The sequence below is a fragment of the Varanus komodoensis genome, unplaced genomic scaffold (assembly GCF_004798865.1).
Source record: "Varanus komodoensis strain SLA01 unplaced genomic scaffold, ASM479886v1 scaffold55, whole genome shotgun sequence".
In the NCBI taxonomy this organism is placed as follows: domain Eukaryota; kingdom Metazoa; phylum Chordata; class Lepidosauria; order Squamata; family Varanidae; genus Varanus; species Varanus komodoensis.
In genome coordinates, this window is record NW_025336157.1 from 1,046,522 (window position 1) to 1,073,792 (window position 27,271).

The following is a 27,271-nucleotide window of genomic DNA, read 5'->3' on the forward strand; positions in this document are numbered from 1 at the left end:
GGGCCCGGGCCCGGGGGAGGAACCTCCAGCCCTGCCGGGGGAAGCTCTCCCGGCCTTCCCGCCTGGGATGCCCCGGAGCATCAAATCCGGGGAACAGACGGACAGAAGCCACCGCTTGCCAATTAGACCAGAATGTGCTTCGCATCTTGAATGCACAAGGTCACGGGAGCTGTTCCTCTTCGCTGCAACTCGCTGGGGCCAAGAGCTGGCCGGCTCGCTCGCTGCTCGCGTGGCTCCTAGCCCTAACGCAACAGCTCCACCTGGGGACCAGCACTCGGGGCGGGCTGCCTGGTTGGTGGTGGCCTTCAGCCCCGGGGCACCCGCAGGCTGCCCGTCTGTGGGTCGACGAGGGTGGAGGCAGAGCTTGCAGCTTCGGGCGATGCTGGTGAGGCTCCCGCAAGGGGGTGGCCACGGGGCCTTGACCCCCGAGGACTGGGAGCTGGCATGGCATGCACAGCTGCGGCAACGGGACGCTGGGGTGGCAGGAAGGCCCGTGTCCGAAAGCAGCTCCTCCTCGCAGCCAGCCAGCCAGCCAGCCAGCCTGCCTGCCTCTGGCTTAGCCGAACCCTCCGTCTGTCCTCTCCAGCTCTTCTGCCACCGTCTGCGTCCCTGTTGCTTGTCTCCTGCAGCTCTCCTGAATTCAGGAGGAAGAGTGTACAGGTCGCCGCTGCCCTGGAGCAGGGCCTTCCACAGCACCCCCCTTCGCTGCCCTCCCTAAATCTTTGCAAGTGCTGCTAAGGCCACTAGCCCTCAAGCCTTGCAAGCTGGTGCGGTGGGAACTGATCTGGCCTACTGTCAGCGGGTATTAATAGCTCCTTGAGATGTGGCCCAACATTGCTGGGATGTCTTCCAAGCTGCATATCAGGGGAAGGAGCTGCAGCAGAAGCGCTAATCCACCCCCACCCCGCCGCCATCAGGTCCAAAGGCTCCTTCAATTCCTACCTGTATTTTGGAGGTTGCAAAACAAGCGTTTTCCTCCATAGTGCGGGAGTCCGGCAGAGGAATCTGAACTTGGGCACGGGGGCTAGGATGGGGCGAGAAAAGCAATGGCTTGCGAAGCAGGTGGCTTTCGAGCATTTGCGGTTCCAGAGGCGCAAGGGGCTGCGTTGGGCTCCAAAGGGGCGAGGCGGCAGGTGAGGGGGGAGCCAGCATCTCTGCTGGACCCGCTGCTGATCCGACAGAATGATGCTGGGGGGACGAAGCTTTCCGCCAATTGCAAGGCCGTCGTTTCCCCAATTTAACGACGATGCCGCCCCCCACGGCTCCCAAGCAAGGTGCGCTTATCGCGCTGTTCCATTACGCATTCTGGATGCATTTGATCCAGAACATTTACACAGAGATGTAGAACCTCGGGGGTCCCCGGATTGCCAGAGCCCCTTCCCCCAATTCTGAAACATGTCTTTAGGCTCTTTTTCTGCAGTGGGACATGTGGCTTATGGCCGTTTATTGGTGGGAAGTTAAAATACGTTGGCAGATTTTGCCCGTCTTTTTGCCTTTGGCTGCCACCCTCCAAAGCTATTACGGAGTGGAGTTGTTTCTTGCCCCGGAAGAGGGGCTGTCCAGTGCCCGAAGGCTTAGAGGAGACCCAGGGCCAACTTTCCTGGCCCTGCTTTGTTCCTCGGTGCAGCGTGGCCGGGGAGGTGCCGGCCGCAGTGGCAGAGAGAGCCCCGCTCTTTTTAATTTTAGCCCGGTCTGACATTTGCTGCGAACTTTTGCCATTTAATTTTGGAATAGGCTTGTGTCAGCACTAGCAGGCTCTGGGAAGGGATACCAGATACAGCCGGCAACTTCACACTTGAGCTGGCCTCCGAAAGGTCAGTCAGCCAACAGTGGGGCTGGGATCCATGCTCTCCATTTCTGGGGGCTCTCAGCTGTCTCCCCCACAGAAAACAACTTTTCGTTTCTGTCTCCTCCTTTCTCCGCCTTTGCCAGCAGGCGCATATTGAAAGGGGCTTAGTTGTATGAATGTGCGGAAGATTATCCACAACCAAAGGAGAGCCTCTGAGCATAAGCAGAGTGCCCCATCCAGCACCCTCACAAAGGGCACTAGTTTGGAGGGGAGAATGCCAAAGCTGCTCCCTGCACAGACTAAATTTTTTATTTGTTTATCTATCACATTTGTATGCTTCCCTATAGCCAGAGGTCTCTCTGGACAGCTCACGTTACAATCATACAGCTAAAAATAGAAAATATAGATAAAAATAGATTACAATAATAACTTAAGCCACAAACAACAATAGAGTAAAAATGGAATATAAATACAACAGCAGGACGAACACAGTATAAACAATATAGCAACAAACCGATAAAACAACAAAATAACCCAGCAGCAAGACTAAAAGCCATGATCTTGAAACAGATACTAAATAAAGAAGTCTCACTCATTGCAGTGGGTGAAAAAGCACTCTTACAGAATTAGGCAATTTACTTTGGTATTACATTTTGTACTTGGGTACAAAATTAGGTATTACTTTGTTGGCCTCTGCATTTTTTTGCAGTGGTAGGTTGATGAGAGGCCTGGGGAGACCAGTCCTGCACACACAAACACACACCCCGTCACAAGGTTTAGTGCATAACCTCATCCCTCAGGCAAGCGATCACTTTCTCTCTCAGCCTGTCCTCCCTCGCAGGGTCGTTGTGCCAATCTAACGAGGGAGGAGAGCCGTGCCTGCTGCCCTAGTCTCCTTGGCAGAATAGCACGCTATAAATGCACTTTTGAGAATATTACCTTCCCTCCCTAACCTTCTTTGAAGCCTTCCTCTTTTGGGTCCCCCTGCCTGAACTTTCTTTCCAAAAGAGACTTTCCTCTGGCGCTTTTGTACATTCAGCAGCTCCCCCACACCTGTGCACCCCTGCCTCTTTGGGGTGCGGGTTCCTCGATGCTGCGACCCCTTCTCAAATCGACCGAGTTGATCGGCGCAGCCAAAAGATCCGAATAAAATTCTGAGTCATCTTCGGCCTGTCGCATAACCTTCCACTCGTCTGCTTGAAGGGGCCCCCAGAACTCTCCCTGCCCTTGTTGGGCAATCGCACACTCAGTGTCTGTCGGTCTGCCTTCCTTCCTTCCAGCGTATTTATTACCTCTCCTTGGAGTTCTACATGGGCCGGACTTTGCAGAACACCATGGTCAACTTGGGCTTGCAGAACGCTTGTGATGAAGCGACTTACCAGGTCTGGGGCCTCCTGGGGGGGTGGGCGATGGGGCAGGCGGGTGGTTGGCACAGTGCTGCTTTTGGGAGAGGTTGAGGACACCTGTTGGTGGGGAGGCCCCGAAAGCAGCAGCGCCAGGCCCCACCTGTTGAAGGACAGGTGGCAATACGAGGGAACCTCTGAGCTGGCGCTTGCATGACGGTGCTTCCCGTGAAGCCGTCTGCCATTTCTGTGCTTCCCTTCACGGCCTTCCACCCTGCAGAAATACGAAGGGGGGAGCGTCTCATTTGCAACGCTCCAGAATTTAGAGTGGTTCCCCCCACCCTTTCTTCCTCCGTCTCTGTGTTGGGATATATTCTTTTTCCACCCAGTGTACAGAGATGGCTGTCAGAGAAAGACACCCGTGGCAGCCAGCGGTCCTCCCTCTGTGGCAGCCATTTTGTGACAGTGCCCACGACACCCCTCCTCAAAATGCCCAGTGTGCCCATAAGCTGAAAAGGGCTGGGGACCCCTAAACCTAACAGCACCCCCACCCTTGCTGAAATCATCCAGTCCAGAGTCTAAAATGATGGGACTGGTACCCCAGGAGGCGGAGGTGGCCGCTGAGGATTCTGGGTAGCGTCAGCTCCCCCCCCCCCCATGTTCCATCTTGTTTTCACTTTCCTTTCCTCCAACAGCTGGGCCTGGACATGGAAGAGCTTCAGGAGATTGAGGAAGATGCCGGTCTGGGCAACGGAGGCCTCGGGCGTTTGGCAGGTGGGCACTGTGCCTTCGGCAGGTCCCGGATCGGGTCCCCGTCCTGTCCTGTCCTGGTAGCACTCAGAGCGATTGCAGTCTGCAGCCCTGGAGCCCTGGAACCAGGCCGGCTGGCCCACCCGGGCCTGGACCAGGGCCACAGAACCCCACTAGCACGGCCCTGTTCCATGGGGCAGCGTTTGGGGGATCGCCTGCATCGCCAGCAAAGAGGCGTCACAGCGCGTGGGGAGGGGCCAGCAGAGGGGGCATGGCCTTCTGGGGAGTGCTGGGCAGCCGGATTGGGCCCCAGGCCCCTATTCTTGTGCTAGAGGAGCCCCCACGGCAACCCCCTAGGCCAGGTGCGCCTCTCGGTGCAGAGACCTCGTGGCTGACGTTGAGGACACCCGGCCCCAGCCTTGGAGGGCAGCTCGCAGCTGGGGCAGATGGGGCACTGGGTGAGGTGGACCCGCGTCGCTTCAGCTGGAGTGAGGGAGGTCTGGATTCTTCCTTGCAACTCAGTTGGCATCTTTGCCATTCCCTTTTTTCTTTTTATAGTTAGTTTTATTTGAAATTATAATCCTAAAAACAAAGAAAAACTAAAACCAACATCCATCATCAGAAACATCAGGCCCGCTGGGTCAGCCCCCACACCTTTCCTTTTCCATTTATAATAACTTAAAAACATATTTAAGTCTATGCGAAGTCCCGTTTCTCTAGCCAATAATAAAAAGGGCCCCCGGTTTGATAGAAGTCAGTATCTTCCTTCTCCTTCAATGATAAAGTCAATGTGTCCATTTCTGCACAGTCCAAGATCTTTTTTAGGATCAGCTCGTTGGTGGTAGTGCTTCAGTTTTGCAGTGCTGGGCAAATGCATCCGTTCCCTTTCTTCCCTGACCACGAAATAGGCTAACGCTCGACAGCTCTGGGTGTTCTTTATGCAGAGGGGGAAACAAACAGACACTGGACTTTCCGGACATGCCTGGCCATTCCTCCTCAGGGCCAGGCATGCGGTCAGAGGTGTTCCCACCAATTCCAGAAAGGAACCTCGCGGCCCCGTGACCCCGGCCAGAGCCGGGCCTGCCCCGAGCCCTGTCTCTCTGCTAGAATTCCCAAGCGTCTTCTGAACTGGATTCCCGGAAACGAGGCCTGTTTCTAACCAGGGGCAGGATGGGCCTGTTTCAGGACGGCGGATTTCCTGTGTGGCGAGGCAGGCTCGGATCACAGGCCTGCTTCCGCCCGCTGCCGGCCGTCCCGTCCTGCCGGCAGAGCCCCGTCCCAGCTCCGGCCGTCGTGCTCCAGACTCGCCCCCTCGCTTTGTTCTGCCTGCTCTTGCTGACCGCTGCTTCCTCGTTTCCTCTGCACCCAGCTTGCTTCCTGGACTCCATGGCCACCCTGGGGCTGGCCGCCTACGGCTATGGGATCCGCTACGAGTTCGGCATCTTCAACCAGAAGATTTCCGGGGGCTGGCAGGTGGAAGAGGCGGACGACTGGCTGCGCTACGGGAACCCCTGGGAGAAGGCGCGCCCGGAGTACATGATCCCTGTGCATTTCTATGGCAACGTGCAGCATGACCAGGACGGGGTGAAATGGGTCAACACGCAGGTGAGCCAGGCCCCTGGGTAGAGTTTTCACTCTGTGCCCCTTGCCTGTCTTCCTGCCAGGATCCCAAAGGGATCCGTGATCCGTGCTTGCCACCCACTTTTATCCTCCCCACAACCCTGCAAGGTAGGTTAGGCTGCGAGTCTGTGGCTGACCTGATGTCAACCGGCCAACTTTGGGGAGTGCAATGCCCAAACCGAGTCCCGGTGCAGCACTCTAACCACTAGGCAACACTGGCTCTTCTTGGGAGCAGGTGGTGGGTCCCCACCCTCACATGTACAAAGTCCTGGGTTTGATTCCCAGTATTTATTTGTGTGAGCCGTCCCGAGGCTATATAGCAAGGGGACGGCATACAAAAACTTTAAATAAATTAATAAATTTGCAGGTAGGGCTAGGGAAACCCTTGCCTGGAAGGTCACGGAGCTCCTGTTGCAAGTTCTGACCCATGGGCAGCAAGGTTGCTTTGGTAGCTGCCTCCTGAGCCTTGCTTGTCCCTTCTGGGGAGTCCCACCTGCTGTGCTCTTCGGCAGGTGTGCCTTGAACCCGGGTGAGCGGGACAGGTGCTCCAGGAAGTCCCGATGCTGGCCCTAACTCTCCCACCCGCCTTGCCTTCCAGGTGGTCCTGGCCCTCCCCTACGACACCCCCGTTCCCGGGTACCGCAACAACACCGTAAACACCATGCGTCTTTGGTCTGCCCGGGCTCCCAACGAGTTCAACCTGAAGGACTGTGAGTACCACGGGCTTCCTTTCCAAGAAGCAAAGCTGCACGACGTGTGTTCTTGAGAAAGTATGGAGTTTTCTTCCAAAGGCTGTTGCGATGACCCCCCCCCAAATTTGGATGGCTTTAAAATTGGAGGAGAAGGCCATCTTACTAGTCCTCATGGAGGTCGGCCACTCCACTATCTGAGGAGGACTGCCAATGAACACTGATTGCCGGGGATCATGGGCAGGAGGATGGTGTGCTAAGGCCTTGCTTGGGGGTTCCGCCCACAAATAAAAGTGTCCAGTCCAAATAAGAGCATCAGGTGAGGGGAACGGCTGCCAGTCAGAGTAGGCAGTATTGGCCTGGTGAACAACCCATTTGTGTAAGGCCATTTCCTGTGCATTTTGTGCTGTATTTCATGAATGCCAAAGAGTTTCCAATGGTACAGCCATTTAAATTCCAGGTGAGCACAATTTATCTCTTTTTTTTTCTTCCCTCCATGTACTCAGTTAATGTTGGGGGCTACATCCAGGCAGTGCTGGACAGAAACCTGGCCGAGAACATTTCCCGGGTGCTGTATCCCAATGACAACGTAAGTGTTGCAAAGTCAAGCGGTTTCACATTCCCTGCAACTATGAAACAACAACAATATTATTGTTGTTTCTGTTGTAGTTAAACATTTCTGGGCCACCCTTGCTCAAAGCTGGGAGTGCTTCGCAACTTTTAAGTCACCCATCCGGGCCTGACCTTGCTTAGCTTCCAAGACTGGGCAGGATCAGGCGCTTCTGAATCTGATGCTCATGGAAATTTATGGCAAGGAACATTCTGGAAACGTGATGGATTAGGCTAACTCCTTTAACAGGTGGAAGTGACACGGAGGGTTAGAAATTCAAGGTGATGTTGCCCGGATCCCCATAAAGTTCCACGAACAGGGCAGGGCGATCGCACAACCAACCCTCTTCCGGGAGCATGCGAGGCCTTCCACCTTCGGCCTCGTGGGTCATTCTCCACCTCTTGTCTTTCTTCTGAAGTTCTTTGAAGGCAAGGAGCTACGTCTCAAGCAAGAATACTTCGTGGTGGCCGCCACGCTCCAGGACATCATCCGCCGCTTCAAATCCTCCAAGTTCGGCAGTCGGGATCCCGTCCGCACCTCCTTTGACGCCTTCCCAGACAAGGTACGGGGCGATACCACTGTTGCGCATGGCTGGAGAAAGTCCGCATTTTCACAGGCGGCCTCCACGGAGCCGGTGGGGCAGATAATGTGTGGTTTGGCTTTGCTGCCTCAAAGCGAGAGGCCTCGCCAGGTTATTTGAGGTTCAAAGTAGCGCCGAGCCTCAAGGTTCCATGTCTTCAAATAGTGCCTTTTGGTTTTGCTTCTCCAAATGCTGAAGGAGGGAAAGGGAAAGGAGTTGAGAGACGGAAGGCCCAACTTCTAAGCCTCGGACGCATTTGGTTAAAATGCGCTTTGGGGGGGAGGGCAAGAAAGGTGCTGTGAAGTAGCTGTTCTCTCAGCAACTTCACACCTTGTGAAAATCATGCCTTAAATCAATTTTCAAGCACCAAAGCTCCCCAGTCCCTGCACCTAATCCTGAAACGCTGAAGGAATCACACCTTGGAACATCTCTGCGATGGGAACCATCTTCATACAGATGTCCCATAAAACACAGGAAGGAAGGGGAATCTTTTCTCCTCCCCGAAATTGGTGAACCAGCCTTCCATGCAACCCACCTCGTCTATTGCTTTGAAGCGTCTGTTTCTTGCTTCGCGCAGCAAAGTGCCACCGTCACGTCCCCACGGGGTCAAGGACTGGGGTCTCGCATCTGCTGCTCCTCCCATCCTGAAAACCCTTCTGCCCCTTCCAAAGCAGGCCAGTTCTCGTGCTTTGCCAGAGAAACCGCACGAGGTAACCCTGAAACCACAAAGCCCTCACTTCCCTTTGCTCCTCCACCTCCTCCTCAAAACTGGGTGAAACTTCTCAGATAGAGAAGTCGGTAATTGGGAAGCGACGGGCTCACTCTCTGGAACTCCCTGCTGGGAAGCCTCTGAGATAAAGATGTTCCAGCCACACTTTTTTGGCAGCTCTTGGAATGGGTCCTGATGCCCCCGCAAAGCCTCGTTACCTTCGTTCTCTTCTGCCGCTGTGTTTGCTGCCTTCGCTGTCCTCTCCAGCTGGGCTGGGGATTGTGGCCAGAAGCAAGGGTGTGGAGCTGTAGGGAGGAAAAGAGGGGACCACGGAGGACTCCTCGTCTTGGCAGATGCAGCAGAAAATTAACAAAATTGGCAGAAAGTTAACAAACTCGAGACACATCGCGCACGGGCTTCCTGGCATTGCCAGTTCTGCAACACGGACTGGCCCGTCTGGGTTACTTGGGCCCCATCTGGTTCCCTCTTCTGGTGTGGGAACGGTTGGAGAACGGCATGTTGTTGAGCTTAGATCTGGGTGAGGGATTCAGTGTTGCCGGCATCTGTTCTCTCCATGGCAAAACAGTCCCACGGTATCCCACGTTTCCTGGACTTCATTTCCCCACTCTGACCCGGTGTCCTCTCTGTTTCCTGCCTCTTTCAGGTTGCCATCCAGCTCAACGACACACACCCCTCCCTGGCCATCCCAGAACTCATGCGGGTCTTGGTGGATATTGAGAAGCTTGAGTGGGAAAAGGTTAGGCACCGATTTAAAGATTTTTTCTAGTGTGTGTGTTGAGGTAAAGACACAGAGGTTCTCTGCGAGGTAATTTATCTTCCTCCAAAGCCTTTTCTGTTTTTGCTGCCATTTCTTTGACTTTTTACTTCCAGTGCAGGGGAAGTCAGCTATTATCCAGAAAATTGGAGTGAGACATTCGCTTAAATTCTCAATTTAAGTTGGCAGTAAAAACATCTAGAAGGGCAAGGAGGGAAAGCCCTGGGGAGAAATTGCAAGGGGAAAGAAAATTTCTCAGAAATGGAAGAAAAGCAAGCTGTGGCTCACAGGAGAAGACTTTGATTTATTCCCTTGTTTGCAGTATTTTTACCCCACTCTTCAGACAAAAAAGTCTCACTAGTGGTTTATAATCTCTAAAACAAGGCCGTCTCTGGCAACAGGTTTATATTTTAATTTCCTGCAAACTGTCCTGAACCTATGGGAATATGTTGAACCTATGTTGTAAGCCGCCCCGAGGCTTCGGCGAATGGGGCAGCAAAAAAATGTTTTAATAAATAAATAAATAAATACATACATACATGCATACATACATACATATTAAGACAAATAAAAAAGAAATAAAAAGACACGGCATGCAAGGAAACAGGAGGGAGGAGGGCAGAGGAAAATAATGCAGGTGTAATCGTATGTTTGCTTGCATGGGGGCAAATCCTCCAACTGGAATTGGAGGACTTCCCCCTGCACATCTAAGCATACATATAATTACATTTTTAAGAACAGATCTTTGCCATAAACATTTAGAACTAGTTTAAAAGCAGTTTTGCTCTTCCTCCTTGCCTCCTTCTTGCCCCTTGCAAGAGAACAGAGAAAGTTTATTTTGCCAAGTTTTGAAAGTTTATTTGATTTTGTTTATTTATCGCAACAAAGCCTCAGGGCGGCTCACAAATTGTTTCCCAAATGAACGGACGGAGCAAGGCATGGTTACTGTGGGCCCAGGAATGGCCGGCCATCGAAAGCCTCTGGAATTACTCACCCCCCACCCCTGTTGTGACCCTCTCATTTGGCACCTTTTCTCTGGCCCACGGTGCTGTGAGAAGGAAGAGCTGGAGCTGCCACGGCGGCCTCGCTTCCTCGCTCTTGGCCTGCCAAGCAAGCAAGCAAGCAAGCAAGCAAGCAAGCAAGCGGAGGCCATGATGAGGAAGAGGATGAGGAAGAAAGCAGCTGGTCATGACGGGGTGAGGTGGGGGACTTCCTGAAGGGCAAGCTCTGTCGATGCTCCCTGGTTCTCTCCCCCACATCTTTCCGAGCAGGACTGGCTAGCTTCTAACCGCGAGGCGTTCTGCTAAGCTTGCCTGGCTCGGCTGGCTGTGTGGTACAGAATTAGCCGAGCAGGGAAAGCCCAGTATTTTTGCGCACGTGGAACCAGGCACCAGCCTCACTCTCAGGGACCCGTCGGTCTGTTCTTCCACACCGCAATACCAAGCAGCAGGCAGGCAAGGAAGCAAAATTACCCCTGTGGAAACGACCTCATCTAGAAAGCTCAGGGTAGAGCGTGTGCTTCTGGTGGGGAAGGTCCTGGGTTCGAATCCAGCCAGGGCTGCGAAAGGGCCTGTGTGGAGGCTGGCGGGCAGGATTGTTCAGCAGCCTGCTTGCGTTTCAGGCTTGGGATGTTACGGTCCGCACGTGCGCATACACCAACCACACGGTGTTGCCGGAAGCCCTGGAGCGCTGGCCGGTCCACCTCTTTGAGACCCTCCTGCCGCGGCACCTGGAGATCATTTATGAAATCAACCAGCGCTTCCTCGATGTGAGTGCAGAATCCGGGAGGAAGGGTGGGCCCGGAGGGCAGGGGGACCTTTGAACGATTTACTAGGGGAGGTTGGCCGGCTAGGGAGAAGAGGCAGGCCTCTGAGTCATTTGGATGTCCAGCCCTGCAAAGCTCCTGCTGGAAGGGCCAGGGATGCTGGGAGCTGAAGTCCAAACCTTCTGGGCATCTGCTTTCTACCTGCCCCTGACGGAGGCAGGCAACCATCAACTATGTGTAACCTTCTTTAAAAAAAAACTTGAGGACATAGTGCAATTCAGAAAACTTTAAAAGAGGATGGAAAATATCTAGAAGAGAAAGCTATGAAAAGCTGCTGGTCCTCGTGGCTGTAAGTGACCTCTGTTGTCCCTTGCTGGGGAACAGGGGTGGGAGAGTACTGTTCTCTTCCTGTCTTGCTTACGGGATTTTCCTGGGCAGCTTGTCGTCCGTCGGATGAGCAGAATGCTGGACTAGGTGAAGCCCAAGTCCTGTTAAGCACAGCTCTTTGGATCCCCTCTGTCCCTGCAGAAAGTCTATGCCAGGTTCCCCGGAGACCTCGATCGGTTGCGCCGCATGTCCATGGTGGAGGAAGGCAGCGTGAAGCGGATCAACATGGCCCATCTCTGCATCGTGGGCTCCCACGCCGTCAACGGGGTGGCCCGCATCCACTCGGAAATCCTGAAGGCCACCGTGTAGGTATACCGCCCCACGATGGCACAGCGCTGCCCATGGCCCTTCTTCGGTCTCCTGGGGTCTCTCCGTGCCTGCTTGTCTCTCCACCTTGCCTGATTTTTATTCTGTTTTGTAAGACTTCCAAAATCAGTCCTCAGAACAGCACAGTTCCTGTGCAGGAACGCAAAGGGACGCCTTCCAGCAGTGTCTTCTCCACACTGCATGATGTGAGCAGCATAAGTCTCCTTTTAAAGGGGGGAGTGTTGGAGATCTAGGGCTGACCATCAGTCTGTCCGTCCATCCTTCCTTTCAGTAAAAACATATTTGCAAAAATAATGTTTTCAGGGCAAGGACACAGAAATGAAAGACCCAGAGCTGGTCCCAAAAGTTGGTCTCAAACGGCTTAACTATCCAGAAATCTCTTACCAACCTTTGCAAAAAAGACTCTCCCGCCACCACAAACAGCTTTGCTTTCTTTTATCCCCTTTCGACAGCAACGGATGTTTTTGCTCACCTGGGTTTTAATCCCCTTCCTGCCTAGCAGGCCACCACCAACACCCCTTTTAGATCGAGAAGCGAAGCGTCTCCACACTTTAATTGTCATTCTCCCTCCGTTCCTTTGACCTCCTGTCTTTCTTTTTGACCACAAGCCTCATTGGCCCCTTCTCCTTTTCCAGGTTTAAAGACTTCTATGAGTTCGAACCCCACAAGTTCCAGAACAAAACCAACGGCATCACACCCCGCCGATGGCTCGTTCTGTGCAACCCCGGCCTGGCTGAAATTATTGCTGAGGTGAGCCAGGTGGCCTCCGGAAAACGGGCCTTTTGGGCAACCAAGTTCTGTTCTCACTTACCAAAGCAGAGTGGTTCTGGTAGTGCCCGTTTTAAGAGCCATTTGCATCAGATGCATAGGTCTCCACCCCCTGTGGGGCTGAGGTTTTGCTGGTTGTCCGAACCCAAGACAAGGCATGGTGGCGAGCCCGACCAGAAACCAGGGGTTCTCCTCTTGGGTTGCTCATGATTAACAAGCCATGACTTGCTCTGGTGGCTACATTCCCACAACAAACCAGCCGTATTCAGGCAAGAGCACCACAACATATTCAGCAACACTCCACAGTTGCAGGACACCTTGTGCTCACTGAAGGTGGGTTGTTTTGTTGTCCAAACCAAGTCGGTTAATTCAATGTCCAGTTTTCTCCTGGGTTGGAGCAGCTGTGCTCACTCTGTGGCCAGCCAGAAGGGGCTTTCGGCCTGTCTGGCGCGCCCTGTTTTCGATCTTGGGCTCCGTGGCACAGTCAGGGCTGGGTGCTGGGACCCCAGTCCTGGGTGTCATAGTTCAGCCCCCACACCCAACAAATGACCGGCCAGAGAACGGCAGATGCAGAAGCAAAGCCTGTCTCGCCCCATGAGTTTGAAGTGCAAAACTTGAGTTTAAAATGCAAACCTGCATATGATTGGGGGGGTTAAAATGCAGTGGGGGCAAAAGTTTAATCAGTGTAGCATCCGAAATGTGGAAGTGGATAGAAGGCATAGCCTGTGTAATTTTAACCTGACTTAAATCAGCACTGTCCTGTCTACAGGGTCTAAACTATACAGGGTCGCCCTCCCATATCTTGCCTCTAAAATGATTTGAAAAATGTGAATTTAAGAGAGAGGGCAGCTGCTGATTTTTCTCTTGCCGCCCCCTCCTCCAGCGCATCGGAGAGGACTACATCTCCGACCTGGATCAACTGAAGAAGCTGTTGCAATTCGTGGACGATGAAAGCTTCATCCGGGATGTGGCGAAAGTCAAGCAGGTGAGGAGGGCAGGAATGTGGGGAAGGATCAGAGGATCTCACCAAAGTGGATGCTTTCAGGCGGAGCCCAAGACTTTCGGCAGTGGGTGCTCAGACCAGCCAGCTCGAGCAGTTTTCACCTTGTCCAGGAGATCTTTGGTAGAGCGTTGCATCTCGCTTGTGCCTGGTTGGGACCGAGCGAGTCCAAAATACCTTGCGTTTCAATATCAGGGATGACACATGATTGCTGCGGAAATTCACTTCCTCTGAGGATTGCAGCTGAGTTGGAGGAGGAAAGGAAGGTTTTTTTTTGCAGGGGCTGGTTTGTCAGCATCCCTGTGAGCGCCGGGTTCATAACACCACTGGCGATGTGGCTTCACCTGCATTCACCGTCGGGTTTCAGGGTACTGGGTTCATACAGCATGATGACCCATACAGGCGGGGTGTGGGTTGGCATTACGACATAGGTTATTGTATTGTCTGAACACAGCTAACAAACCACCATGAACAACCCTCAGTTCACAACCCAGCAACGAACGATGGGTTCTCTTCATGGTTTGTGAACTGTGAGGTTGTCCACTGTGGTTTATCTCGGCTGGATTCAGACAACATGATAACCCATGTTCCAGCGATCCATGGTTTGAGAACAACCCATCCTCCTCCCTCAAGGGTGGGTCATCCTTGTCCAAACCTGGTTGGTTAATTAATTAATCAATTATCATTTTTATACCACCCGATAGCTGAGGTTCCTTGGGGGCTTCGGAGAAAATGTGTCTCACCCCTTCCCTCTTCTCTTCCACTCATCAGGAGAACAAACTGAAGTTCGCTGCCTACTTGGAGAAGGAGTACAAAGTGAAAATCAACCCCAACTCGCTGTTCGACATCCAGGTGAAGAGGATTCACGAATACAAGCGGCAGCTGCTCAACTGCCTGCACGTCATCACACTGTATAACCGTGAGTACTGCCTGCGCCCTCCCCTCCCCTCCCCTCCCCCTCCCCTCCCCTTCCTTCCCCGGTATGGGGGCACATCTTCAAAAAGCCGGGCTTCCATCACGTGCTGCGTGACTAGCTAAGGTCAGGGCTGGGATCTGCCGTCTCCCAGGTGGGCATGGTCACTTGCGGCATTCGGGCCGCTGGCCAGCCTTCCTGCCGACTCCTCGGCAAGGAACAGATACATAAGTGCATTCCGGCCGTGCCTTCCCTCCAAGGAGCCGAACTGGGCTTCTGCAGGAGGGCAGTGCTGACCTCGAATGTGCAACGAAGGCCCAGTTGCTTTAGGAACAGAGATATTTCTTATTCTTCCAAAAGCCAATGACCATCAGCCGTTGGTTATGTTTGTTTTCGGAATTGCCGAGTGTCACTTCATCTCCCTGGCTGCTCGCTTTTTTCATTTCTGCCCTGCCTACCTCTTCAAAGCTTCGCATACCTCTCCAGTTCCTGGCACTGCGAGAATGCATAGCTAGCATTCCGGTATTTTTCTCTCTTTGGCCTTGCCCCCCCCCCCCACCGCTGCTGGCCCCGCCCGCCTCCGGATGCGGCCCCAGAGAGCTGCTCCAAAGGGGAATCTGGCCCTCAGACGGAAAGCGGCTTCCCACCCCAGCTATGGATCATCTGAATGACCCCTGCCCAAAACGTGCAGGCTTCCTTTTTCTTAAAAATGCAGAGTGCTCCGGCTGAGGCCGTTGATAATTCGAGGGATGACAACGGGCATGGAAAGGTGACCTCTCACCCTGTCACCACCCCGGTGCTCTGGAGGGGAGATCCTTCCTGTCGGCCCTCAGTTTCTCTCCTCGGCCGAAGCAGTGAGGTGCTCCTCCATCCTCGGCGGCGATCGCGTCACCCAGGGCTGACGCCTGGTTGTGGAGGGCCTTGGGCAAGGGGGGCCCAAAGCCCCCTTTCTCAGCAGGGTGGCTGCTTGCCTGCCTGGCAGGTGGTGGGCCCAGGGGCAAGGAGGCTAGGGCACCCCCTCTTCCTCTTCCTCTTCCTCATCACCACCGTGGGCTGGGCCAGGGCGGCTGCCATGGCAAAGAGGAAGAGCAAGTCCCAAGGCGCTCCTGGCTTGGATGCGAGTCCTCACAGCTTGACACTGGCCCAATTATGTGGTTGTTATTTATTGTTGTGAGCCGCCCCGAGGCTTCGGCGAACGGGGCGGCATAGAAGCCTGCTAAATAAGCAAACAAACTTTCTCCCCTGTGCTTCATCTCCCCCTCTCCTGCCAGCCGCCGGAGGGAAGGGCTGCAGGGGCTTGGCCCGGCCTCTGACCCCCAGCTCAACCTGTTGCTCCCCCGTGATATTAGACCTTCCGGGGGAAAACACACCCGTCCTGATCCTCTAATCCTGGAGCAGCAGCATTCCAGTTTCTCTCTCTCTCTCTCTCTCTCTCTCTCCTCCTCCTCCCTCTCTTGTGTGTGTGTGTTGTGGTTTTATTGTCTACCCCACACCCCGTTTACAGGGATCAAGCGGGAGCCAAACAAGCATTTCGTGCCACGGACGGTCATGATTGGAGGCAAAGTGAGAACCTAGCACAGTGGGGCTTATACGGCTCGTCCCAGGGGCAGTGGGGGGCAGGTCTGGAGCTGTGCAAGGCTGGATCGGGGTCTGCAGGAAAATAGGAAAGCGACCCTACACCCGGTTCCGCCAGGGCGGGCAACCGCAAGCCGACTCAGCCCTCCGTGGTCCTTGCAGTTCCCCAGGCGGCTCCACTTCTTCCCCCATCAGGGGTTGCGTGGGGTTCTCCTCCTCCTGGCAGGCTTTCCCCACTCTCAAATACGGAAGGAAGTGCTGCTGCTTCTGTGTGTATTTTGCCCCCATTTACTGGGGTGCTTTGATTTTCTGCGATGGTTTTCTTCTTCTGTGCTGAGTGTTGTTTGTCATGTTTGCATTTGATTATACTTATTTATTGGTTGATTTAAAACGTTTTGCACACCGTCCACTACCAAATGGTCTCCGGACAGTCTTCTGATAAAACAAAGAGGAGCATAGCATCCATTCTATACAATAAAAACTGTCCAGAGACGTTTAGTAATGGGGCACCATAGAAAAACTTTTAAGTAGATAAATAAACAAATAAAAACCTACTTAAAATCTCAATCTAAACCTTAACATACTGGGAAAATACTAGGTTACTTACTTTGCAGCTCTGTCTACTCTTTGGTAATCCAGTTTTTTTAAATTAACCTTTGAATCTAATAATTTTGGTGTACTGCACCCTGCCCAGAATAAGCTTCCATTCTTGGGCAGTTTGCAGGCACCGTAAAGAAAAGGTGATCCATGGAAATGCATACTCAGCTGTAGGTGATGTTGGTGTTTCCCCAACAACTGAGCATTCCTGCTTTCCTTTCCACATCCTTTCCTCTCTGGCTAGGCTGCACCCGGATATCACATGGCCAAGATGATTATAAAGCTAATCACATCCATCGGAGACATTGTCAACAATGACCCCGTTATTGGCGACCGGCTCAAGATGATCTTCTTGGAGAATTACCGCGTTTCCCTGGCTGAAAAGGGTAGGCTGGTCTCTTATTTCTTTATTGGCAGCCTTTTCACTCAGCTCTTCATCCAAAACCAAGGCTCTCAAAGTGTCGTACATAGCTCACTAGCGAGACAGTCCCTGCCCTTGGGTTTACAGACTAAAAGTCACCACACGAGAGGAAAGGTGATTGGGAGGGCAGAGGAAAAAGGCAACTCGCAGGCACCTGTTCTGGGTTTCTGGTGGCTCTTGCCCTTTCATGCCTCCTGCTGGCCAAGAGGCCTTTCTGCATGGAGTCACCATTCACCATTTCCCGCAGTGATCCCCGCGGCGGACCTCTCTGAGCAGATCTCCACAGCTGGCACAGAAGCCTCTGGGACCGGGAACATGAAGTTCATGCTGAACGGGGCACTGACCATAGGCACCATGGACGGCGCCAATGTGGAGATGGCGGAGGAAGCCGGCCGAGAGAACCTGTTCATTTTCGGCATGCAGGTGGAGGATGTCGAGGACCTCGACAGGAAAGGGTGCGTCCCAGGAAGGAAGGCCGTGGTCGGCCCCACCTGCGTCCCCACAAGGCCCCCACCCCATTTCCGTTCCCCTCCCTGTAGCTGTTCTGCCCCCCCCCCTTTTGCTAGAGGAAGGCTGCACCCTCTTCTCAACACCACAACTATTAATAATTTCGGTCAAACACTACCCAGATCCAAGATCTCTAGCATCTTTACGACAGTCCCCAAAACAGGAGCATAAAATGCGACAAAACCATGCAATAATTCCAAGTGGAAATTTATTTTGTTTACAACTACAAGTATATTGTGAAGGGCTGGAGTGCTTCGGGCATCTGAGCCACCCGGGGTGTAACAGTGGTCCTCACAGGCTGCGCAGTCTGAGCGACGGATCGTTCTTTCCCCGCAGTTACTGTGCCAAGGACTACTACGACCACATCCCCGAGCTGAAGCAGGCCATTGACCAGCTGAGCAGTGGCTTCTTCTCCCCCAAGCAGCCGGATCTCTTTAAGGACATCGTCAACATGCTAATGTACCACGACAGGTGAGGCCGGTGGAGTTTGGAGTGGGGAGCGGCCGACGTCTTTGCCGGCGCCTGTGCAGTCCAAATGGCGGGGGAGCCTGCACCGATCCCATCATCCTTGGCGGGGCAGCTTCAAGGCAGGGCCTTCTCCCACGGATTCCAAGCCAAGAGAGGCAGAGAGGGAGAGCGGATTCGGCATCTGATGAAGCAGCGGGTTGCGGAGGGGGCCGGAAGCTCCACTTCGGCACCCGCTTGCCTCTCTGCGCCCTCCGGGTGTGCCCTGAATTGTCCAGCGGTGGGGCCCGCTGGCAGAGGGGACCCACTGCTTCACAAGTGGGATCCATGTCTCCTCATTTCCCCCCCAGCCCCCGTTTCCGCCCTCGGGCCTCATTTCTACTCTCCCTGCCTCGGTTCCGCTTTCCTGGGTACCTGCTTTCCAAAAGCTTATAGTGAGCTGTGGAATAACAGCAGGGCTTAGTAAACAAGTTAACCCTGGGAGGCGATACCGGGGCCCCTCTGCTGGCTCTTGGGGTGACGTGGTGCTTCGGAGGAACTCCTGCAACGAGGCTGTTCTTAAGCGCGGCCCTGCGCAGGTGTAAAACGGCCCTTTCCTTCTGCTCTTTCCTCTTGGCAGGTTCAAAGTCTTTGCTGATTATGAAGCCTACTTACAGTGTCAGGAGAAGGTCAGCGCTCTTTACAAGGTGAGCTGTACCCGGCGTGCCCCGCGAGAAGCATCCGTCCGGGGGTACTTGCTCAGATAAAGCTCCAGGGACTGATAAACCGCGTGTGTCTTCGAGACACACAGAGAGACTTTGCAGCCAGCATGGCCTCGTGGTTACAGTACTGAGCCCAGACTTGGGAGATCGGGGTTCTAGTCCTCACTAAGCCCTTAGCCGAGCCTACCTTGCAGGGTTGTTGTGAGGATAAATGGGAGACGAGGGCGTTTGTGTAAGCTGCCTCAGTTTTCTTGCAAGAGGAAGTATGGAGAGCTGGAAATGCAATGTAGGAAGAACCATCAGTCAATTCGCATGTGCAAATCTGCATTTTCTGTCTGTCTGTCTGCCTGAGTCCCGGATCTTTTTGGTACCCGGCCTCTGATGGGGGGTGCCCCGTGGCCTTGAAGCATGAAGTCATGGGGGAGAGGAGGAAGAGGAGATGGGCTGGGCCCCCGTCCATCTGTCTGCCCATCCCTTCATCCTTCCCCCCTCCCTTCCACCTTCTTCTCTGCCCCCAGAACACCAAGGAGTGGACAAAAATGGTCATCAGGAACATTGCCAAATCCGGAAAGTTCTCCAGCGACCGCACCATTGCACAGTACGCCCGAGAAATCTGGGGGGTGGAGCCCACGCGCCAGAAGATCCCCGCCCCCGACGAGCCCCGGGAATGAGCGCCCAGGCTCCCCCGCGCCGTCTCCCCCGAACCACCAGCAACTTCAGCAGGGCCCCTTTCCTGCTTCCCAGCTCCAAAAGTCCAACCGCTTCCCGTCCGTAGGAGGAGGAGGAGAACCGAACGGCCCCTCTCCGCCGCGCCCCCTCCATCCTCAGATCTGCAGCCCAAACCTCTGTCTCCTGCTTTCATGCAGAAATGCCCCCGGGGGACCCACGCCCTGCATCCCCCCCATTGTGACCCATCTCTGCTGTTTAACACCGGATGAACACCTTGTCTGCCTTTATTTCAAAGGTGCTTGTTTCCCTGGGGTGATTCTGCGTACGGGCGCCTCCTTTTAAAAGGTGCTTTTCTGCCCCATTTTTACTTCAAAGGCAGCGTGGATTTTATTTTTCTCATCTGCAAAGCAGGCACCCTTGCTCATCTTGTCCAACGGGGCATACGGAAAGAAAACCAAAGCGAAAACCAAATAAACATGTTAAAATGATCTTTGCCCATTTTTTTCAAAGAGGGTAGCGGATTTTCTTTCAGCCTGTTAGTCTGATCAGAATTTGGAAATGATGTAATTATTATCGCGTGCGGTTCTGGTCACTGCACTTTACAACGTATCGGAGAGGTTGAAGAAATGTGGAGAAGGTGTATTAACACATTCCAGACTGCAACAATTTCCCAGTGAGGAAAAACGGGGCTGTTTAATGTAGAAAAGAGGTGACTACTAGGAGAAATGAGAGATGTGCATGAAATTCAGCTGAGTCCCACAACCCACCATAAAATGCGTCTTCTGGGTTTGCACAACCCAACAACCCATTGTGGGCTGAACAGCCCAGGAACAAGTGGCTTGCAGCCCCCTAGGAAACGGGATGAGAACTGTGGCCACAACGAATGCTCGTCTTGTGCAAAATTGGCCACAGAGCCAGATCTTAGGTGTGTCTAGCCTGCTCTTCTCCAGACAAGCTCGCAAGAGATCTCCGGGGATTTCGGCAGGTGTTTTTGCCATCCTGCTGGGGAAAGGGCGAGATTCCTTCCCCGACCTCCTGGGGACCAAACGTGGACCTTCTGCCAGCAGAGCAGGAGCTGTACCACCACGCGGCGGCTTCTTCCGACGGCTTTGCTTTCTTGGTGAAGATCTCAGGCAGGTTCCCTCCCAAACAAGGCCTTGGGTGGGCGCTGTGCCAAATGAGGGCCGAAATTAACCCAAATTACAGAGCCCGTTTTAATAGCATGTTCCTCAGCGGCAGCCACAAAAGCAACGAAGAATTTATCACCAGCACCGTAGGAAAATGCAGGATGAGTCACTGTTCCTTGAAATCCTAACAAAACACGACAGATAATTTTTCTCTTCTTAGAAACCTCTGGATTCTTTGAATCAAAAGCCAAAATCCAGCACAGGACTAGCAGGACTTCCTTAAGTCCCATCCATTTCAAGGGGGCTTTTATGTAAGACTTAAGTAGCGTTTGACTTAGGGGATCCTCAGAACATAGTGTGAGGTGCTTGGGGGGAGCGTGAAGATATCCAGTTTTTATTAAGAAGGACGTGCCCTTAAATTTGATTTTACTCATCTTGGTCTTTATTGAGATAAGGGATTCAGATAAGGGAGTTAAAGAAAGCTGGAAAAGCATGGCATTCTTACTGCGAATCTACAGACACAACTGCTCCCGTTTTGGCATTTTACTCCCACTGTTTCCAATCCCCTCCTCTTTTTCTCCATCTCCATATATGTATATAAATCTGCCAGCATATAATAACACAGAACAGGCTCTAATCCATGTGAAACCTTCAGCTAAAATAAATCGGTGAAGTCTTCGCGGTGCCAGAGAAGTCTCTCTTGTCTTTGCAAGCGAACAAACTGCCTGCCCTCGACCTGCAAAGGGACTCGGCGGAGACGAGAGTTGGCAAACTGGCAAGCGGACAGAAGGCTTGAGACACAGCTTGCAGCCTTCCCTTGTGGCGCCCACCTGCCCCGTGGCGCAGGCGATGTGTTGATCCTGGCGGGACCCTTTGACTCCCGGGATCCCACCTGCAACTTTGGCAGGGAAACAAGAGCAGCTGTTACAGAGTGACAGAGGGCCGTGCGGAGTTTCCTGGCCACACTCCTGGGGTGTTGCAGCCCCGGGAGGCGTGGGTTGGGGTGGTGTCAGGAAATAGGAACACTTGTTATCTTTTGCCCGTCCCACACTCGAAAATCCTAGAACTCGGTGGGTCACCCCATGGAATTGATTGGAAGCAGCATTCGGATAGATCAACACGCCACGGAATGGCCAAAGAATGAAATTTGGAGTCCGGGCAATACTGATGGTCACCGACTTGGCCTGCTTGGAAAGAGAGAGGTCAAGGCGATCTCTGGTTACTAGTCCTCATGGTTCTATGCTACCTCCAGCTCAGAGGGAACCAGATGCTGGGGAACATGGGTCTGTCTGCGAGTGTTCTGCAGGCGGCTGGTTGGCCACCACGTGACCAGATTCTGGACTGGTTTGGTGCAGCCTCATTGACGTTCGGGCCACACCTCGATTCCCCTTTCTAGCGTCAACCTTCGCTTGGAGAGCTCCTGTTCCCCCCACCGCCACCCCAACGTCCTTGAGCAAAGCTCTGTGCTGGGAAGATCAGCAGTAGACCCCCAGGCGTCAGACACGTCTCTCTCTCTCCGAGCTCGCAGCCAGCCCAAGCAGCTGCTTCTTCTGCACCCAGGGAGTCGGCACTATAAATAGTTGTCTCACCCCAACCCCGAAACACACCTGCTGTGCTCATGATCTGCAAAGGGCAGGCCAAGCTTCATGCACAAGCGCCAACTAAGTCGCACTCGCCAGTTTGGACGAGCGCGACGGATGTGACGGGCAGCGTGTGCCGGACAGGATGGGGGACCGTGCTTCGTCCTCCGTGCGTCGGAAACGTCGGCAGCCCCCCGGGCAGTTGCGGGTGCAAGTTCTCACGTCACCAGGAATGAAACAGAGCCAACTTCTCTTGCCGGCTGCCGAGGGGGCCTTCAGTCACCCCTTCTGGACTGGGCCCCGATCCAGCCGGAGCGGCGGCAGTGTCGGTCACGAGAGCAGCTCCTGTACATGGATCGGGGCACGGCCTTGTAGCGAAATCTCCGGGGCTGAGCTCGAATAAGTGGCCGGAAGAGAAACACGGGGGCAGATGAGCCAAAGGCCTGATCACATTAAGACAGGCGCCCTCAGCTGAGGAACCAGCCCAGGCAGCGCCCAAGGGTGCTCGGCAAGGCCCGCATCCGGCCATCTGAGTCTGGAGACCTGGGATATCCGGTCCGCGCTCGGCCATGAAGCTCAGTGGGTGACTGGGCCCATCACGGACTCCCAGCCCAGTCTACCCTGCAGGGTTGTTGTTAGGATAAAGCCGCCTGCCTTGGGCTCCTTGCCAGAGGAAAGATGCGGGATATAAACGCAACGAAGTAATGCCACATCGGATGCCCGAGGACCCAGATCAGCGCTTTGGGCTTCCTGGCCAGCCATAGACCCTGCCCCTCGCCCCCGGCCCCCGGCCCCCGGCCCCCTCCAGGATGTTCCTGGCAGGAGTAGCCTCAGGGCAAAGCACGGTGCACTTTCTGCTTTTCTGTACTTTTGTCTATCCTGGTTCTCACATTTCAAACTGCAGAGGCTGGCTTCCCAGAAGCGACTCCCTTCCAGAGGCTCCGGTGATGTCTTAGTATTAAGTATGCCCTTCCCTGAACCCACACGCATCAGGGTGCAACATAGCCATGGTTGGTGCTGGCTGGGGAGGATGGGACTTGTGGTCTGCACTTCTGGAAGCCGCCTGGCAGAGAAGGTGGCTGTAGCAGAAATTCCTAGAACAGTGGCAGAGCAGATGACACGATTTCTACCCCAGGGGGGATTTGTGTGTGTCGGGGGGGGGGGGTGATTGTGGTTTAATCCTGAATATATCCAAGGAGGGGACTTTGCCTTCCTGTTTCTTCTGCCCTCCTGGAGCAGCGGATGCTCAGAACAAAAGGAAGTCTGAGAAAACGGTAGCCTCCAACAGCATTCCTAGTTGCAAGGTTGGAGGTTATCCAGCAGTGGAGAAATGGGCCCTCTGTGCATGCCCAGAGGGCACGTCTTTCCTTCAGTCGCTGTAGGGCTGATGTCCTAAAAAGATAGGACATCCCATGGAGGAAAAGTCAGCCTGCTGCTGCCCAGAACGTTCCAGAACTTATATTAAAAAAAGATCCAGGGGATGTAAGAGAGACAGTGTGGTGTCAGGATTCAGGGTGGGAGACTGGGGCCCAGGCGATCCGGGTTTGAATCCCCACTCAGCCACGGTGCCAACTGGGGGACTTTGGGCCAGTCACAGACTCTCGGCCCAGCCTCCCTTGCAGGGTTGTTGTTGTGGGGATAAAATGGAGAGCAGCAGGAGGAAGCGAAAGATAAGGCACTTTGAGTTTGTTGTAAGAAAAAAGATCAATAAATAAAGGGCTTCCTTTGGAAGCGCATGGCTGCAGCGGGGGGGTGAGTGGGTGGGTGGCCTCGTTCTTCCAACTCTGAAGCTGCAACTGGAGGAGCGTTTCTCTGGTCACTCCTGCCACATCCCTGCTTCCTCAAGGTGGGGGGTGGGGAGGAAGGACCAAGGAATGGGACATGCGCGCGGGATCCGCTGCACGCCAGCCTTCGGGGCAACGGAGGGGCAGTGCGGGAATAAAGCCACGGAGGTCTGAGGCACCGAAACGGATCACGTGGCAACGGAAAGCAAGACCTTGTAACTGCTTGCAGGATTGGAGGGGCTGCAGCCACCGAAAGCAGCTGGGTGTGCCGGAGAGGCTATCAGAGGCACCGCTCACCTGCGCCTCGTCATGCCAAACGAGGGGAACGGCTGTGCAGTGCAGGCTGCGTTCCTGCTGTGTCTCCGTCCACGAACTTTGTCCTGCTCATTCCTGCTCCTACACTCGCCTCTGGTCCCAGCACACCTTTGCCAGGTAGGTTCGCCTTGCTTTCATGCTCAGATTGGCTCATTCTTCCAGCCATGCTTAGCACTTGGATTCAGATCGAGGGCTTTGTGTTTCCTGAGCATAGAGTTCTCCCCAGAGAGCCAGTATTGTTTACACACGGTGAGGGAAAGCACACTCTGCACATGCTTAATGCAACAGCAAGCGGAATCCAGATCCTCTGCTTGAACTGGGGAGGCTGGGCCCCTCGCACTGCAGTTTCCTGGGTTCTAGACCGTTCAGTCCGCCAGACGGTACAGTGGAACGTTTGTGTGGTACCGTGGGTCCACCTAACCCAATACATCTGACACTGACCAGCAGCCGCAACCCTCTAGCGATTCAGGCTGACTTTTTCCTAGGGGACGCCAGGGACTTTCCGTATAGCCCGCCAAGATCTGTGGGATCAGTACAACTCTCGGCAAAGTTTCTCTGGGTTCTGGAACTGCACAGGTCTTTGGGTCGGCCTTCTGCTCTAGCGGAGGTCCTGTCCTTGTTTCTCGAAGTTCGCATTCAGCCACATTTAAGTGCACGGGTCTCTCCAAGACCTTCCTTCCCTGCACTGCCCCAGTCTGTGACTGGAACCATTTTTCCCAGATGTTGGTCAGTCTAGGAACGGGGTGGACTTCCGGCCAGCGACCAAGATGGGAACTGGGCTAGGAAGACATTTCCAGCCCCAAACTAGTTCTTGCAGGCTGGACTGCCCCCTTTTTCTACCCCTTGCTCAGTCCGGGTGCTTCTGTACATCTTGATGAGCTGCTGAGGTTTAAATCTGGAAGGAAGCAACGCAGGGCCCCGCGTCTTAAAAAAGTTAACCAGTCCCGCAGGCCAAAGGACACAGCCGTGAGGGCAGCCCGAGTGTGGAGACTTCCAGTTCAGTCACACAATGATCTTGGGGGCTGTGACCCACATAAACTACCCCCTTTCTTCCACAGTTGCAAAGGAAGGACCTCTTTTTGCAGGGTAACCAGAAGCGTGGCCTGAACTCCGTGATTTCCCCCTAACGTTACCCGAGAGGCGTTCGGTCGCTGCCTCTTCCCTTCCTGGCTGGCGACACAGTCCTCTTTGTCCTGGGAATCCCTGAGTCGACTGAACTGGGCCAGTGCAGGTGGGCGTGAATCCTGATTTGGTCTCTAGAAGGATGTACCGGAATTGACCTACTTCACATATGCGGGAGAGAGGGAAGCCCCCAGCCCTGAAATGCAGGGCCGCTGGAAGCTCCGCACAAAAGCACAAAAGCACCGCAAGCCGTTCTCAGTGGCAGCAGAGGGTTTAGTGGAGGATGGGATTCCAGGTGAGCTCCGCCCCCCCTACCTTTTCTGCTGGGAACAAAAGGCCGGTTTTCAACTGCATCTCCCTCAGGCTCAACCCATTTTGTAGGGTAAAAGACAGAAGCTCTGTGTGTGTTGCGGGGGGGCGGGGGGGGAGCTGACAGTGCAGACCCTCCGTCCCCCTCCAATCAGAGCCCTGCAGAGCTGGTTGCCATGGCAACCAGGGGATGCCGCATTGCCAAACTGCGAGGCGGTTTCTGGACCCCTGGAAGGGTGGCGACCACACTTTCGCATCGGCTCTTTGCGCCCCGGGAGCCTTCGGGGGGGCATCTCGCAGGCTGCGCCACTGCCATCTTGCCAATGCCACCCCCCCCCCGGGCTTTGCTGCCTGCATCCTTGCCCCCCCATCACCCCCCTCCGCAAATCGAGCGAAAGTCTTCCTTGGTTTGGTGCTCTACATTCTCCTCAGTGCAGACGGTGCTCTAACCTTGGATCTGCCGCCCTCACCCCCCCGTCCCAAATCGGGGGGCCCAATCTGGGGACAAGGGCTCCTGGGCAAACACAGAAACAGAGTGAGTCAGAAGGGGCCTCCTGGGACATCTAGTCTGACCCCAGCTCCAGCTGGCTCAGCTCATGACATGATGCGCCCCTGCTTTGTGTACTAGTTGGGTTACACTTCTTTCTTGAACCCTGGCCTGGCCTTCTCCACGCAGGCTAGCTGGAAAACATTGGAAGGTGCAGGAACACCCAGAGGCAGATGGAAGAGGAACACCCAGAGGCAGATGAACTGAAAGGCCCCTGTAAAGTCACGCATATCCTAGTTTTCTTGAAAGCTTTCCCATGGGGATAGCTCTGTAAATCTGCTACAACAAAGACGCAGTCGGCTTTAGTCGCCGAGGAAGTTTATGTCAGGATAAATGTGCAGTCTTCCAGATGCCACAAGTCTCTTTGTTGTTTATCTTGGGAGTTCAAGGTTAGAATTCCCCTCTCTCCAGTTTGTTTTTCACAGCCACCTTGTGAGTTGGGTTAGGCCGAGAGATGGCAAACTGGTGCGTTTTGAAATTTGAACCAGGTTTTCTCTCTGAAGATGCCCTGCATCTCTCATTCCAGCAAGTTTTGAGTAGAATGGGGCCAAGTCACCTTCTCCCAAACTGCCTCCAAACAAGCTTTTGTTTTTACCTACATTTCTTTCCCAACAAACAAAATCCAACCTAAAGAAAAGGAACAACCCCATTCCTCTCTTTCCCTCTCCCACATATATCCCTTGATGGGGGTGCACTCTGCACATGCTCTGGTGAACCCAGTCGCAGACAATCCTTCTCTAGCTTTTGCACGGCTAAGGCCTGGCTCAAATCAATCTGCCCGTCCCAAAGTTGGTTTGCTTCTCAGTTTGTTTGTTTGTTTGGAGAGAGAGAGAGTAAGAGGGGAACTACCCAGTCTGGCCAGAAACACCAGAGCTCGGAGGTCAATCCGGGTGTTGGTGCCAGGCGTGAAAGGGCTGGGGGACGCAGGCCCCCTTGCCAAAAAACCCACGAATTTACGCACGCCAATTCCCGAATGCTGCGTGTCCTTTAAGAGCCTGGTCTCTTACGGACACCTCGGGTCGCGCAAAGGGGTCCAGCGCCGAGGGCGGAAGCCGACTGATTGCTGGACGAAACCTCGGCAGAGAGCGCGATGCAGGGGGAGAGGCAGCGGGCGGCGAGGCACATGCGGGCAAAGACCCGCGGGATCCGGCGCGACAGCGACCCTTCGCCCTGAAGAAGCGGGTAGGGAGCCTCGCGGAACCGGGGAGCCAGTTCCCCGCTGTGGGTCCGTCCCTTACCTCCCGCTCGGCGGCGCCGGCTGCTCCCCGCGAAGGCGCGGGGCGGCGCTCTGCCCATGGCCAGAGTTCCCCTGGCCCCCGCGTCGCCCGCCGGCGCAAGCGGGCTCCGGGGCCAGCGCGGGGACGCCGCGGCCGCCCCCTCCTCCCTGCGCCCTCCCTGCGCCCTCCCGCGCTCCGCGCGGAGGGGCGACGGTTCCGCAGTGCGCTCGCCTGGAGCGCGGGGCGGCGGGAGCCGCGCTAGCGGGCGGGGGCGCGGCTGGCGGGGGCGGGCGCAGGGCCGGGGGCCGCC

At 54.4% G+C, this 27,271-nt stretch overlaps 2 protein-coding genes across 3 annotated transcripts in view; both read left to right on the top strand.

The window, feature by feature from the left end:
- PYGM (glycogen phosphorylase, muscle associated) overlaps positions 1-19,448 on the top strand; it is a 19,996-nt gene extending 548 nt beyond the window's left edge. The window contains exons 2-19 of the mRNA XM_044448790.1: positions 3,070-3,171; positions 3,828-3,906; positions 5,252-5,487; positions 6,101-6,212; positions 6,698-6,780; positions 7,220-7,363; positions 8,755-8,847; positions 10,487-10,633; positions 11,159-11,322; positions 11,980-12,094; positions 12,996-13,097; positions 13,884-14,031; positions 15,530-15,588; positions 16,442-16,583; positions 16,866-17,073; positions 17,462-17,596; positions 18,210-18,276; positions 18,810-19,448. Coding sequence (XP_044304725.1) covers positions 3,070-3,171; positions 3,828-3,906; positions 5,252-5,487; positions 6,101-6,212; positions 6,698-6,780; positions 7,220-7,363; positions 8,755-8,847; positions 10,487-10,633; positions 11,159-11,322; positions 11,980-12,094; positions 12,996-13,097; positions 13,884-14,031; positions 15,530-15,588; positions 16,442-16,583; positions 16,866-17,073; positions 17,462-17,596; positions 18,210-18,276; positions 18,810-18,962 — 2,289 coding nt within the window. The 3' untranslated portion in view covers positions 18,963-19,448. The remainder of the gene's footprint in view (positions 1-3,069; positions 3,172-3,827; positions 3,907-5,251; positions 5,488-6,100; positions 6,213-6,697; positions 6,781-7,219; positions 7,364-8,754; positions 8,848-10,486; positions 10,634-11,158; positions 11,323-11,979; positions 12,095-12,995; positions 13,098-13,883; positions 14,032-15,529; positions 15,589-16,441; positions 16,584-16,865; positions 17,074-17,461; positions 17,597-18,209; positions 18,277-18,809) is intronic.
- Positions 19,449-26,845: 7,397 nt separating this feature from the next.
- RASGRP2 (RAS guanyl releasing protein 2) overlaps positions 26,846-27,271 on the top strand; it is a 30,935-nt gene continuing 30,509 nt past the window's right edge. Inside the window, exon 1 of one of the 2 annotated variants that reach the window (XM_044448508.1) lies at positions 26,846-26,926. The gene's annotated coding sequence lies outside the window, so the exon portion shown is untranslated. The remainder of the gene's footprint in view (positions 26,927-27,271) is intronic. The other variant, XM_044448510.1, reaches the window with a different exon arrangement.